Source organism: Neomonachus schauinslandi, chromosome 4 (assembly GCF_002201575.2).
Source record: "Neomonachus schauinslandi chromosome 4, ASM220157v2, whole genome shotgun sequence".
Taxonomy (NCBI): Eukaryota; Metazoa; Chordata; class Mammalia; order Carnivora; family Phocidae; genus Neomonachus; species Neomonachus schauinslandi.
In genome coordinates, this window is record NC_058406.1 from 143,599,258 (window position 1) to 143,615,422 (window position 16,165).

The window sequence follows — 16,165 nt, forward strand, 5'->3', positions numbered from 1 at the left end:
ATTATTATTTTTCTTAATTTATAATTTAAGAACTTCATTTTAGAAACAAGGTTGCAATTTTTTATTTCTGCCTCTAAAAATTTGCATATTATGCAAAGTATATGCTGTTCTTTCTTAAACTGAGTAATGCTTTCCAGGTGTTCATTTTGTACAAGGATGCTGTTGTTATTTTTTGAATATGATCATGTTTTGGTGTTTTAATCTTAATAAACCCCAATATTTAAAGTGTTCAAAAATGTCAAATACATGAAGGAAAATTCAGTGTTTTGAAAGAATAATCTTTTTTTTTTAGAGAGCGAGCACCCGTGAGGGGGTAGCGGGAGAGGGAGTGAGAGAATCTTAAGCAGGCTCCACACCCAGTGCAGAACCCAGTGTGGGACTATATCTCAGGACCCTGACATCATGACCTGAGCCCAAATCAAAAGTCATATGCTTGTGGCATAAGGACAGGCACCCCAAAAGAATAATCATTTAAATGATCACAAAAACTAGATTAAAATTGTGATAGTAGGAAAGGAAATGCTGAGATCAGTGCTCTAGTTGTTGGCATATTTGTAAAAACAAAACTTGAAGGAAAAATTAAATGAGCATTTAAAGAGACTCTTTTTTGCAAAGAAGCACCAGTTTTAGGATGTGTAAAAACTTATTACCTAAGAAAATAAATTAAAATTTATATTTTTAAATAAACATATCAAATACCCTTTATTCTGTGTGTACTGAATAAGTGCTTTTCAAGAAAGAGAACAAAATGGGGATTAATAATGCATAACGGTCTTGACTTAGCAAGACTGAACAAGTAAATCCACCCAAAAATCATACCTACCCTCACTGAACTCTTAACTGTGTGCTAGGTACCGTGCCAAGTGTTTTCTGTATAGCCTGTCAATCCTTGCAACAGCCAAGCATAAAATCTGAAATTTAAAGAATTTAGTTGGCATTTCCAAAGTCTAGTCTAGGCCCTTTTCTTTCTCACTGTAGACATTCTCCTTGGGAGAATGAACTCACTTCTAGGACCTCAGTTAGTATGTATTGGTAATTCCCAAGTACCTCTCCCTCTTCTTCTTTCTCTCTCCCTCACCCTCTCCCTCTCTCTCTCCTTCTCCTTTTCTATACCACTATGATGCTCCTGCTTGCTAGGTGCATCTACTTATTCCATAGGTTCATCTAATTTCAGTAGGTCCAAAGAGCACACTACTCCACCCCATGCTTTTTGCCTTGTGTTCTCTCTTGCAATGAATGGAGATATCATCCATCTGATTACTCAATCTTGGACGGGTATCGTTTTTGACTTATTGTTCCCTCTCATCCATCACCTCTAACTGATCACCAGTTCCTATTGATTCTGTTTCCTAAACAGATTATAAATATGGCCAGTTATCTTGTGTTCTTACTGTCACCACCAAAGTTTGAGCCACCATTAATTCTTGCCCTAATTACTGCAGTGACCTCTAATGTGTCTTTTCTGGTGCCACACCTGTCCACTCTACTCTACTCACTGCAGCCACAGTAAGCTTCTTAATAGGACAGTGGCTCCTTTTGGGGTAAATTCAGAAGTCTTTACCATGATTTGTATGGTTTTTCATGACATTGACTCTCTGTATCTAACTCTCTGGCTTGTCCTTCTTCCCACCCAGCATATAGTCTTTTCTCCCAGTGTTGTTGATGCATAGTTGACACTTTAAGATTATATATATTTAAGGCATACAACTTGATTTGATAGACATATGTATTATACAGTATTTAGTACAATAAAGCTACTTAACATACTCATCACTTCACACAATTACTCTTTTTTTTTTTTTAAGATTTTATTTATTTATTTGAGAGAGAGAGAATGAGAGACAGAGAGCATGAGAGGGAGGAAGGTCAGAGGGAGAAGAAGACTCCCTGCCGAGCAGGGAGCCCGATGCGGGACTCGATCCCGGGACTCCAGGATCAGGACCTGAGCCGAAGGCAGTCGCTTAACCAACTGAGCCACCCAGGCGCCCCACAATTACTCTTTTTTATGGTAAAAACAATAGCTACCCTTTTATACCCTTTCAAGTATACAATACAATATTGTTAACTGTAGTCACATTGTTGTACATTAGATCTCCAGAACTTACTCATCTAGTGTAACTGAAATTTTGTACGCCTTGACCAACATCTTCCAATTCCCCCTCCCTCCAGCCCCTGGTAGCTATCATTCTACTCTAGTATGTATTCTTTGACCAAGTTTACTGATTTTTCTTTTCAGTTCCCAAACTGTATTATTTCTTGCCTCCTATCTTTGTGGCTGGCATTTCCTCTACCTGAAATACTCTTCCCTTTTACAGATCTTTTTCCATGAACCCCTATTTTTCACTTGTATGTCAGCTGAAATGTCACTTATTCTGGGAAGCCTTCCCTATATACTTATATCTGGGTTAGTTTCTTTTCTACATGGTCCCACATCATCCTTTGTCTCCTAGAATTGCCCTTATCCTACAGTCTTTGGCTGTTCATTTGCTATATCCTCCATCATAATTACAAAATTCTTAAGGGCTTGCTTACCTAAGTTCTTAGCACAAAACAGTGTTGGAACATAGTAGGATCTGAGTAAAAATTTGATGAGAGAATGGATGAAAATGCTATACTAACAAATGACAAATCCATGTTAAAAGCTCAAGTTTTCTTTATTCTAAGACTGCTCTAAGCAACTGCACTCTGCTACCTCCATCTCAAAAATTAATGGAATATAGAGTATAAGATCAGAATACTTTAAAAATAAAGCAGAGGAGGGGCCAGCTATGCTCAGGACAAACTCAGGCAAAGCATGTAATTCAGATAGAAAAAAACTGAAAAACTTGTATCGTTTGGTGGTAAAGGTTAAGATTTATTATAATAGGGGAGGTAGGTGGGGGAATGGGGTAAATGGGTGATGGGCATTAAGGAGGGCACTTGTTGTAATGAGCACTGGATGGTATATGCAAGTGATGAATCACTAAGTTTTACCCCTGAAACTAATACTACACTATATGTTAACTGACTTGAATTTAAATAAAATCTTGAAAGAAAAAAAAGATTTATTTCATAGTATATCAGATCTCACAAAGTTTGGCTAATCTCTAGGCCAAACCAGTATAAATCAAGGTTTAATTATGTTCCATTTCAAAAGAAAAGCAGGAAAATTGAAGATTGAAGTTGAAAAAATATTTTAATAAAAAATTAAGATTGTTAATGCAGAAGCACACTAGAAAGAAGTATTTTGTCTCCTTTTCCTTAAAACAAACAAATAAAGACTGTAATACTTTTGTTTAATATTAAGGCATTAGTCTAGAAATATTCTAAAGTAACTCTTTACAATTGCTTATTTAAAAGTATGGTAGCCTGAATTTAAGATTTCCAGGAGTCTTGGATGTGGTAAAAACTGGCTTTAAAATATAGTTTCCATCCTTCAAGTCAGGACTATAATTGAATGGCTCCTTTTTCTTTTTATGTTTTTTTCTAATAAGAATTACAAAGAAAAAAGCCTTTTAGACCCATAGAATCATCAGAGCATTTGTTGTTCAGTGCTTTTATTTGCTAGTATTTACATTGTCACTTGAGCTTACTTATGGTGATTATAAAGCAGTATTACAGAGGCTCACCCTGTCCATAGGGTACACAGGCAGGTTAAGTTCTATAATAGCCTGATTCAGCTTACCTGAGGACCATTAAATATTCACCAAAGGGGGGAGGAGGAGCAAGATGGCAGAGGAGTAGGAGACCTAAATTTCGTCTGGTCCCAGGAATTTGGCTAGATAGGGATCAAACCATTCTGAACACCTACAAACTCAACAGGAGATCAAAGAAAAGAATAGCAGCAACTCTCTGAACAGAAAAGCAACCACTTTCTGGAAGGTAGGACGTACAGAGAAGTGAATCTGAGGTGATATTCAGGAGGATAGATGGCGGGGGAGGGAGCCTCCGTTGGCTGCTTCTGGCAAGTGATAGAGCCGCAGAGCACAAAATCGGAACTTCTAGAAGTCAGCTCCGCTGAGGGATGTCACTCCAGTGGCTAAGTAGGGGGTGGAACCCTCGCTGGGACAGTGTGGTCTCAGGACCCTCGGGGTCACAGAAAGACCGGGGGTGCCTGAGTGCGGCAGAGCTCCCAGGTATCGGAGCGGGGAAGCCAGCTGCAGAGATGGAGCGGAGGCGTGGGCTCTCAGCTCAGGGTTGCCACAAACCATGATCCGTGGCACAGTCGGGCCACTGCTCCTCCAGCAAGGGCCCAACAAGGGGCAGATCCGGGGAGACTCCCCTTCCTCCCCCAGGAGGAGCAGCGCAGGAGCGCACCGCAGGGATCTGCTGGGTTTGGAGACTCCACAAGGGGTCGGGTGCCAGAGATGGAAATGCTTGGTCACAGGCCGGGTGAGCACGGAGTGCGGCCAGAGACCGGGGAGACGGGAGTGACTGACGGCTTTTCTCCAGGGGCTCACTGAGGAGTGGGGCCCCGAGTTCTTGGCTCCTCCGGGGCAGAGATTGGGAGGCTGCCATTTTTACTCTCATCCTCCAACGCTGTACGGAAAGCTTGCAGGGAACAAAAGCTCCGGAGAGCAAACCCGAGCACATTACTTAGCCCGGACCCAGCAAGGGCGGGGCAATTCGGCCTCCGGCAAAGACATTTGGGAACCACGGCAACAGGCCCCTCCCCCGGAAGATCAGCAAGAACATCCAGCCAAGACCAAGTTTACTGATCAATGAGAACGGCAGAACTCCAGCGCTAGGGGAATACTGCACATAGAATTTATGGCTTTTTTACCATGATTCTTTAGTCTTTCAAAGTTAATTTTTTTAATTTTCTTTTTTTCTTTTTCTATTTTTTTTAATTTTTCTTTTTCCCTTTTTCAACCAACATCTTATCAATTCCTTTTTAAAAATTTTTTTTTATTTTTCATTTTTAGAGACATATTCTATCCCTTCATAGTAGTTAATCTTATTTTTGATATATATATAAGTTCTCTCTTTAAAATTTTGGGATAGTTTCTTCTAACAGATCAAAATATACACTAAATCTCTAGTGTATGGCTTTGTTCTAGTCTCCTGCCTGATCACATTCTCTCCCTTTTTATTTTTTTTTAATTTCTCTTCTTTCTTTTTTCAACCAACATCTTATCATATCAATTCCTTTTATAAAATCTTCTATAATTTTCATTTTTACAGTCATATTCCATTCCTTCATTGTATTTACCCTTATTTTTGTACATATATAAGTTTTTCTTTCTTTAAAATTTTGGGTGGCACTTTCTTCTAACAGACCAAAACATCCAAAATCTAGTGTGTGGCACTGATCTATTCACCAGCCTGATCATATTTGATCATACTCTTTTTTTTTTTATCTTTTCATTTTCTTTTTTTTTTTTTTCTTTTCTTCCCTATCTTTTCCCGCAGTTTCAGGTCTCTTCTGATTTGCTTAGTGTATATTTTTCTGGGGTCGTTGTTACCCTGTTAGCATTTTGTTCTTTCATTCATCTATTCTCCTCTGGACAAAATGACAAGATGGAAAATGTCACCTCAAAAAAAAGAACAAGAGGCAGTACCGACTGCCAGGGACCTAATCAATACGGACATTAGTAAGATGTCGGATCTAGAGTTCAGAATGACGATTATAAAGATATTAGCTGGGCTTGAAAAAAGCATGGAAGATATTAGAGAAACCCTTTCTGGAGAAATAAAAGAACTAAAATCTAACCAGGTTGAAATCAAAAAGGCTATTAATGAGGTACAATAAAAAATGGAGGCTCTAACTGCTAGGATAAATGAGGCAGAAGAGCGAATTAGTGATACAGAATTCCAAATGATGGAAAATAAAGAAGCTGAGAAAAAGAGAGATAAACAACTACTGGATCATGAGGGCAGAATTTGAGACATAAGTGATACCATAAGACAAAACAATATTAGAATATTTGGGATCCCAGAAGAAGAAGAAAGAGAGAGAGGGGCAGAAGGAACATTGGAGTAAATTATAGCAGAGAACTTCCCTAATTTGGGGGAGGAAATAGGCATCAAAATCCAGGAGGCACAGAGGACCCCCCTCAAAATCAATAAAAACAGGTCAACACCCTGACATCTAATAGTAAAACTTACAAGTCTCAGGACAAAGAGAAAATCCTGAAAGCAGCTCGGGAGAAGAGATATGTAACCTACAATGGTAGAAACATTAGATTGGCAACAGACCTATCCACAGAGACCTGGCAGGCCAGAAAGGACTGGCAGGAGATAGTCAGAGCACTAAATGAGAAAAATATGCAGCCAAGAATACTATATCCAGCTAGGCTGTCATTGAAAATAGAAGGAGAGAGAAAAAGCTTCCAGGACAAATAAAAACTAAAGGAATTTGCAAACACGAAACCAGCCCTACAAGAAATATTGAAAGGGGTCCTCTAAACAAAGAGAGAACCTAAAAGTAACAGAGACCAGCAAGGAACACAGACAATATTCAGTAACAGTCCCCTTACAGGCAATACAATGGCACTAAATTCATATCTTTCCGTAGTTACCCTGAATGTAAATGGGCTAAAAGCCCCAATCAAAAGACACAGGCTATCAGATTGGATTAAAAAAACAAGACCCATTGATATGCTGTCTGCAAGAGACTCATTTTAGACCCAAAGACACCCCCAGATTGAAAGTGAGGGGGTGGAAAACCATTTACCATACTAATGGACACCAAAAGAAAGCTGGGGTGGTAATCCTTACATCAGACAAATTAGATTTTAAACCAAAGACTATAATAAGAGATGAGGAAGGACACTATATCATACTTAAAGGGTCTATCCAACAAGAAGATCTAACAATTGTAAATACCTATGCCCCTAACATGGGAGGAGCCAATTATATAAGGCAATTAATAACAAAAGCAAAGAAACACATTGACAACAATACAATAATAGTAGGGGACTTTATCACCCCCCCTCACTGAAATGGACGGATCATCTAAGCAAATGATCAACAAGGAAATAAAGACTTTAAATGACACACTGGACCAAATGGACTTCACAGATATATTCAGAACATTCCATCCCAAAGCAACAGAATACACATTCTTCTATAGTACCCATGGAACATTCTCCAGAATGGATGGCATCCTAGGTCAAAAATCAGGTCTCAACTGGTACCAAAAGATTGGGATCATTCCTTGCATATTTTCAGACCACAATGCTTTGAAACTAGAACTCAATCACAAGAGGAAAGTCGGAAAGAACTCAAATACATGGAGGCTAAAGAGAATCCTACTAAAGAATGAAGGGTCAACCAGGAAATTAAAGAAGAATTTTAAAAATTCATGGAAATAATAGAAAATGAAAACACAGCTGTTCAAAATCTTTGGGATGCAGCAAAGGCAGTCCTAAGACGAAAGTATATAGCAATACAAGCCTTTCTCAAGAAACAAGAAATGTCTCAAATACACAACCTAACCCTACACCTAAAGGAGCTGGAGAAAGAACAGCAAATAAAGCTTAAACCCAGCAGGAGAAGAGAAATACTAAAGATCAGAGCAGAAATCAATGAAATAGAAACCAAAAGAACAGTAGAACAGATCAGCAAAACTCAGAGCTGGTTCTTTGAAGAATTAATAAGATTGATAAACTCCTGGCCAGACTTATCAAAAAGAAAAGAGAAATGATCCAAATAAATAAAATCATGAATGAAAGAGGAGAGATCACAACCAACACCAAAGAAATACAAACAATTATAAGACCATATTATGAGCAACTATATGCCAGCAAATTAGGTAATCTGGAAGAAATGGATGCATTCCTAGAGATGTATAAACTACCAAAACTGAACCAGGAAGAAAGAGAAAACCTGAACAGACCTATAACCACTAAGGAAATTGAAGCAGTCATCAAAAATCTCCCAACAAACAAGAGCCCAGGGGAATTCTACCAAACATTTAAAGAAGAATTAATACCTATTCTTCTGAAACTGTTCCAAAAAATAGAAATGGAAGAAAAACTTCCAAACTGATTTTATGAGGCCAGGATTACCTTGATCCCAAAACCAGACAAAGACCCCATCAAAAAGGAGAATTACAGACCAATACCCCTGATGAACATGGATGCAGAAATTCTCACCAAAATCCTAGCCAATAGGATCCAACAGTACATTAAAAGGATTATTCACCATGACCAAGTGGGAGTTATTCCTGGGCTGCAAGGTTGGTTCAACACCCACAAATCAATCAATGTGATACAATACACTAATAAAAGAACAAGAACCATATGATCCTCTCAGTAGATGCAGAAAAAGCATTTGACAAAGTACAGCATCCTTTCTTGATCAAAACCCTACAGTGTATAGGGATAGAGGGTACATACCTCAATATCATAAAAGCCATCTATGAAAAACCTACAGCGAATATCATTCTCAATGGGGAAAAACTGAGAGCTTTCCCCCTAAGGTCAGGAACGCGGCAGGGATGTCCACTATCACCACTGCTATTCAACATAGTAGTAGAAGTCCTAGCCACAGCAATCAGACAACAAAAAGAAATAAAAGGCATCCAAATCGACAAGGAAGAAGTCAAACTCTCACCCTTTGCAGATGATGTGATACTTTATGTGGAAAACCCAAAAGACTCCACCCCAAAACTGCTAGAACTCATACAGGAATTCAGTAAAGTGGCAGGTTATAAAATCAATGCATGGAAATCAGTGGCATTTCTATACACCAAGAACAAGACAGAAGGAAGAGAAATTAAGGAGTCGATCCCATTTACAATTGCACCCAAAACCATAAGATACCTAGGAATAAATCTAACCAAAGAGGCAAAGAATCTGTACTCAGAAAACTATAAAATACTCATGAAAGAAATTGAGGAAGACACAAAGAAATGGAAAAACGTTCCATGCTCATGGATTGGAAGAACAAATACTGTGAAAATGTCAATGCTACCTAGAGCAATCTACACATTCAATGCAATCCCTATCAAAATACCATCCACTTTTTTCAAAGAAATGGAACAAATAATCCTAAAATTTGTATGGAACCAGAAAAGACCCCGAATAGCCAGAGGAATGTTGAAAAACAAAAGCAAAGCTGGTGGCATCATAATTTCGGACTTCCAGCTCTATTACAAAGCTGTCATCATCAAGACAGTATGGGACTGGCACAAAAACAGACACATCGATCAATGGAACAGAATAGAGAGCCCAGAAATGGACCCTCAACTCTATGGTCAACTAATCTTCGACAAAGCAGGAAAGAATGTCCAGTGGAAAAAAGACAGTCGCTTCAACAAATGGTGTTGGGAAAATTGGACAGCCACATGCAGAAGCATAAAACTGGACCATTTCAAACTTACACCACACACAAAAATAGACTCAAAGTGGTCGAAAGACCTAAATGTGAGACAGGAGTCCATCAAAATCCTAGAGGAGAACACAGGCAGCAACCTCTTCGACCTCAGCTGCAGCAATTCTTCCCAGAAACATCACCAAAGGCAAGGGAAGCAAGGGCAAAATGAACTATTGGGACTTCATCAAATAAAAAGCTTTTACACAGCAAAGGAAACAGTCAACAAAACCAAAAGACAACCGAAAGAATGGGAGAAGATATTTGCAAATGACATATCAGATAAAGGACTAGTATCCAAAATCTATAAAGAACTCATCAAACTCAATACCCAAAAAACAAATAATCCAGTTAAGAAATGGGCAGAAGACATGAACAGACATTTTTCCAAAGAAGACATCCACATGGCCAACAGACACATGAAAAAGTGCTCAATATCGCTCGGCATCAGGGAAATCCAAATCAAAACCTCAATGAGATACCACCTCACACCAGTCAGAATGGCTAAAATTAACAAGTCAGGAAATGACAGATGTTGGTGGGGATGCGGAGAAACGGGAACCCTCCTACACTGTTGGTGGGAATGCAAGCTGGTGCAGCCACTCTGGAAAACAGTATGGAGATTCCTCAAAAAGTTGAAAATAGAGCTACCATTCGACCCAGCAATTGCACCACTGGGTATTTACCCCAAAGATATAAATGTAGTGATCCGAAGGGGTATGTGCATCCCAATATTTATAGCAGCAATGTCCACAATAGCCAAACTGTGGAAAGAGCCAAGATGTCCATTGACAGATGAATGGATAAAGAAGATGTGGTGTATATATACAATGGAATATTGTGCAGCCATCAAAAAACCCTGAAACCTTGCCATTTGCAATGACATGGATGGAACTAGAGGGTATTATGCTAAGCGAAATAAGTCAATCAGAGAAAGACATGTATCATATGACCTCACTGTTATGAGGAATTCTTAATCCCAGGAAACAAACTGAGGGTTGCTGGAGTGGTGGGGGGTGGGAGGTATGGGGTGGCTGGGTGATAGATGTTGGGGAGGGTATGTGCTATGGTGAGCGCTATGAATTGTGTAAGACTGTTGCATCACACACCTGTACCTCTGAAACAAATAATATATGTTAAAAAAAAAAAAAAGAAGATAGTAGGGAGGGATAAATGAAGGGGGGGGGAATCAGAGGGAGAGACGAACCATGAGAGACTATGGACTCTGAGAAACAAACTGAGGGTTCTAGAGGGGAGGGGGTGGGGGGATGGGTTAGCCTGGTGATGGGTATTAAAGAGGGCATGTATTGAATGGAGCACTGGGTGTTATATGCAAACAATGAATTATGGAACACTACATCATAAACTAATGATGTATGGTGATTAACATAACATAATAAAATAAAATTTTTTTAAAAAGTTAAAAAAAATAAAATGCAAAAATAAATAAATAAATAAATAAATAAATAGGTCAAAAAAATATTCACCGAAGAAATATATTCCACCATGAATATGTATGTATTACATCTGTTATAAATTTCCATATAGAGTTGAAAATAGTGAGTTGATTTCTATCTTCTTTCCTTCCTTCCTCCCTCTTCCTCCCTCTTCTTCCTTCCTCCCTTCCTGCCTCCCTTCCTTTCCTTTTTCCTTTCCTTTCCCTTCCACCTCCTCCCCTCCTTCCTTCCTCCCTTCCTTCCTTCCTTCCTTTCTTTTCTTTCTTTCTTTCTTTCTTTCTCTTTCTTTCTCTCTTTCCTTCCCCCTTCCTTTCTTCCTTCCTCCCTTCCTTCCTTTCTTTCTCTCTCTCTTTCCTTCCTTCTTTCTCTCTCTTTTCTTCCTTCTTTCTCTCTTTCCTTCCCCCTTCCTTTCTTCCTCTCTCCCTCCCTTCCTTCCTTCCTCTTTCTTTCTTCCTTCCTTCTTTCCTTCCTTCCTTCCCTCCTTCTTTCCTTCCTTCCTTCTTCTCTCTCTCTCTTTCTCTCTCTCTCTCTCTCTCTTTCTCTCTCTCTCTCTCCTATACCTAGATGTGGGGTTTGTGTCCAATTCCCCAACCTGGTGATATAGTATTTTGTCAAAGTAAGGAGATACACAGTAGAGATACTATACTATGTCCAGTCTGGAATATACATCAGGTTGCATGGAGCCAAAGTTAAAAATAGTTATTTGAGACATGACACTAAAATAGCCCATCCAAAAGCAGAAATACAAAATTAGACAACTGATGAACCTGGTGGATTCAACTTCATTTTGCAGTGAGTTGCTGTGGTCTTTGAATGGGTGAGCTAGACTGAGGTAGGCCAATCCAGGGGGCCTCTGGGAGTGAGGACCTCATTCAGTGCATGATCCAGATCAGGTTTGTTGTGACCCCTAATGCTAAGTCTGCTCAGTTAGTTGTTGGCAAGAATTAACTGGAAGATTGGTTTAATACATCTATTAAGTTAAAAAGTATAATTATATGCAATTTAAAAACTCTCAAGCGTCTTTATATTTTACAAATAAGGATTTTTGAAAATGTTACAGCCTTTAAATCACTATCTGAACAAGTAGGTCATTCAATGATTAGGCCAATTGTGTCCTTTATGTTAAGTGTTAGTGTGAAGAGGAATCTCACAGGTCACTAAAAATCCTGATTTCTTGACTGCCCCACCCCTCCATGCCCTCTATGAGATTCAGATGATCTGGTAGGGCCCAGGAATTTGCATTTTAACTGAACTCAAGATGGTCTGTGGGCCATCTTTTGAGGGGAAAAAAAAAGCTCCAAATGGGTCTTGAAGATCAAATCCTATCAAATCTTACCACCTTTTTCTCAAAGACAAATTCTACTTTGTTCAGTATGGTGTTGTTGGTAGGACCACACAATAGGAATTTTGTGACCATAAGTCCCTTCCTCTTTAGTCCTCTGCTGCCTCTTTGTAAATGGAGAGGAACATTGTCATTTGGCAACTTAACCTGAGATAACTGGCAAACCAGCTCTTACACAGAAAGAAGGATACTTTCCTTTTCCTTCATATCCATTCACTCCCTTAAATTCTCTGCTTCTGAATCTTTTTTTAAAGATACTATTCATTTCAGAGAGAGAGAGGGAGAGAGAAAATGCACGGTGGGAAGGGGCAGAGCGACAGAGAGAAAGAGAAGCGGACTCCCTGCTGAGCAGGGAACCCAACTCTGGACTCAATCCCAGGACCTGGAGATCATGACCTGAGCTGAAGGCAGATGCTTAACCAACTGAGCCACCCAGGCGCCCCTCTGCTTCTGAATCTTGTAGAGATCTTTTACTTTCATCTGTTACTAATGTGTTTCTTCCATCTCTGCTTATCCACATTTACCTGTTGTAGAAAGTCAGGTGCAAAAGTTACTAAAACTCCTCATGCTCCCAAATGAAAGGATCTTTGATTGCCCTAACTGCCATGCATTCCAAAGTGTATCTCTTATTGCACTTACTGTGTGTTACTGTGTAACATACTTATACTAATGTCTACACCTCTTATCTCTTTTTATTAGACTCCCTAATTTGTCATTTACTTTTGTTCATTTGTTTAAGTAGTAAAGGAATGAACAGTTGGTTGGATTATAATAATTCTAAAATCTAAATGTTAGCATTCATTCAATAAATATACACTTATTAAACATCTACTATTTATTCTGTAACCTGCTAGGTCCTGTATATGAAGATAAAATGTCTAAATAATTGACTCTGTCTTTGGCTTTTATTTGGTTGGGTGGATATATTTTTGGCATGTTTAGTTAAATTGCTTGTTAAATGTTTGCCCTAGAAATAAATGATCCCAAACATACTTTTAAAACCATGTAGACCTATTTCATCAGGGAGTATGCATTTGAAATCTATGTACTATAGAGAGATATTAAATTATTTTTCTTTTTAACACCTTGAATTATTCTTTCTTTTTAAATAAATGTGTATATATACACAAATAACCCTGCATAAGCATTTGGGCAAAGTTTTTAAAATTAAAAGATAAAACAATATACAAAGTTGAAATGATTTGCTTCTCTTCTGTCTGTTCCTCCCATTTCAGATGATGGAAAATTGTCCTTTGAAGAATTCAAAGCATATTTTGCAGATGGTGTTCTGAGTGGAGAAGAATTACATGAGCTCTTCCATACCATTGATACACATAATACCAAGTAAGGAACTTTTTTTACCATTGGATTCTGTAAATGATATAGAGAAGGTGTGACCAAGCACATACTGATGAAGGAGAGAATGAGGAAATATGCAAAGGGCACATTTTGTAATGTTTAATTCTGTATGGTTAATTTTGAGATACCCCCTCTTTAGTAATTGAAATACTCTGAAAAACTGAGTATTGACTTGCAAAACAGTGATCTTCTCTGAGGGAGCCCTCTTAAGGTAGCTTTAGAGTGTGCAGAATATAAAACCAAAGCAAAAATTATAAATAATTCTAATTCTATCATTAGTAAGAAAATGGAATTTTACCTTGTTTCTTAGTTTTCATCTCTGTTTGCTCCATCTAAAAATTGTCCTTAAGCCATTCTTATATTAGTGCAGTGCAATGCAGAGCTGCAGTGATTATCTGGAGAATTCAGATGTGCTTAACTCCAAATCACTGTTACCTGAGACATGCAAGTAATTCAGGACACAGAATTTTTTTCTGAGTAATCAATGAGTACAGTGATCTATCTATCTTATGTATTTTACATATATAGGTCTTTCCTTTGCATTAGTATAGCATTAATAAAGTCTCTGTTTATATTCTTACTATACTTAAAAATATAAAATGATGAGCAATTTACTTATAGAACAACAGAAATGTGCTGTTTGATTTGGGTAATTGAACCAAATCACATTATTTATGACAGTCGTGATTACAGAATTCTAATGTGGAAAATGCGTCATGCCATGAGACCCATCAGCATGTCTGCTACTTGAACAATTACTGTCTTGCTTTAAGCAATGTGTTGACATGCTTCTAGGCAGTGAGCCAGCTTGCCAAGAAAATGCTGTTGGGCTACATCTAAGCACAGACTTTTTTTGTGGCGAGCTAATAAGAAAGACTAAATTCATTTTCCTCAAGCAGCTGCAAATTTGTTAAATGATCAGTTTGTAAATTTCTTGACTTCCATTGGAATTTCAAATTCCCTATGAAATCACTTAAGTTTTTTGTTGTCAGAAATAGTGTGAGCCAATAACTGTGTCAGAAGTTCCATTCTGTTCAACAACTCTAAGTCCCTCCTGGGTATTGGTGGTGCAACATGGAACCAGCTTATAATTTATGGAACAGTAGACCCACTAACTGATCATTTCTATATAATATCATAGATACTGTGTCTGAGGTATATATGGAACACTTTGGGATAACACAGTGGGGCAGGGAATTTTAGCCTAGTTTGGTAGGCTCCAGGAATGTTCTGAGGATTAGGTAGCCAGGAGCTGAGTCTTTATGGGAGAGCAGAAACTGGTTAGGTAAAGAAGGGGATTAGGGGATATATATTCCAACTAGAGGAAAAATGCATAAGTAAAGGCCTGCAAGTATATGCTGGATGGAAATGACAAGTATTTTCGTGTTACCAAAGTGTCTGTTGTAAGGCTGAGAACAGGAGGAGAAAAATCTGGAAAGGGGAGAATGGTCCAGACAAGAAGGAATTGGCACTCTGAGAAGCAAAAGTGTTTCAGATTTAATCTGCAGGCCAGGAGATGCTCTTAAAGCTCTTAAGCCAAGGGGAAATATCTTTGTTGGTCATTGTGGCGCCACTGAAGGACAGAGCTAATGGGTTAATGGTGGAGAAAGACCACAGATATTAGCTGAATTCTTAAATGACTGCTGGGGAATAATGTTTATGTATGGAAGAAAGGAAGCCATGTGAACCATTCTGAGAAATGATATCTAAGTGAAAAAAGAGCAGAGGCTCCTTTTGTGGCTCAGATGTTGGAAGCTGAGATGCTAAGACTTCATTATGTATGCTGATTATTTCTTCTTCATTACAGTGATTATTAGAGTTTTAACAATATCCAGGTTTGGAACAATTATTGAGAGTCATAGTTGCAAAATTAGGTGTCACGGAAAATTTTCAAAACACATTTACTCCTATTAGTGAAAAATAAAGTTTTCAATAGACCTTTTTGGCCTGGTTTTGTTATTTTATTTATACATTTATTAGTTGAAATTACTTGGCATAGCATTAAGATTACATTAAATGCTAAAGAAGTCTATGCAATGATTTATACCATAAGTCCAAAGGAGTGATGATTTCTACCAGTTACTCTCACATATGCATTAGTAAAAGCACTTTTTCTGGTAACTGTTTTCTGATAATGGTGTTCAACCTAATTTGGAGCTAAAATATATTACAGGCTTCTGAATTGTATTAATGAAATTCCTTTTTTTAAAAAAGGAAAGTATGTCAGTGTCAGGCCTTAATCTTTTAGGGAGATTAATTCAAACATTGACACAGAAATTTCAGAGCTATACTTCAAGCAAGTGATAACTTTTGTCTTTGCAGGATCCAAGTTTTAATTATTTTAGTGATTGTACTATATATGCCATATATTTTTCCCCTTCCACATAACTTCTAAGAAAATATGTTCTCATGTGCTGAGCTTTGCCAACCATTCAAATTTGCTCAAGGGTACATCCTGGCCTGAAGGATCCAATTTATACATAGGCTAGACCACGTCCTGCAGACTCATTGTCTCATGTTTATGGTGAACCATGAGATTCAAATACCATGAATGTGTGCTGCTAAGGCCCCTAGGGATGCCTGGTTCCTGCCCCTCCTGATACCTGGTGGTTTAACTTCCTCTTGGAGTCCATTAAATCACTATCCACTTAATGCTCTGCATTTTCTTGAGCTTGTTTAAGTAAGATTCTGTTCCATGCAAAAGTGTATT

At 38.2% G+C, this 16,165-nt stretch overlaps 1 protein-coding gene across 1 annotated transcript in view; it reads left to right on the forward strand.

Annotated features, from left to right (window-relative positions):
* NECAB1 (N-terminal EF-hand calcium binding protein 1) overlaps positions 1-16,165 on the forward strand; it is a 192,317-nt gene that overhangs the window by 27,181 nt on the left and 148,971 nt on the right. The window contains exon 3 of the mRNA XM_044914252.1: positions 13,332-13,440. Within this exon, the coding sequence (XP_044770187.1) occupies positions 13,332-13,440 (109 nt within the window). The remainder of the gene's footprint in view (positions 1-13,331; positions 13,441-16,165) is intronic.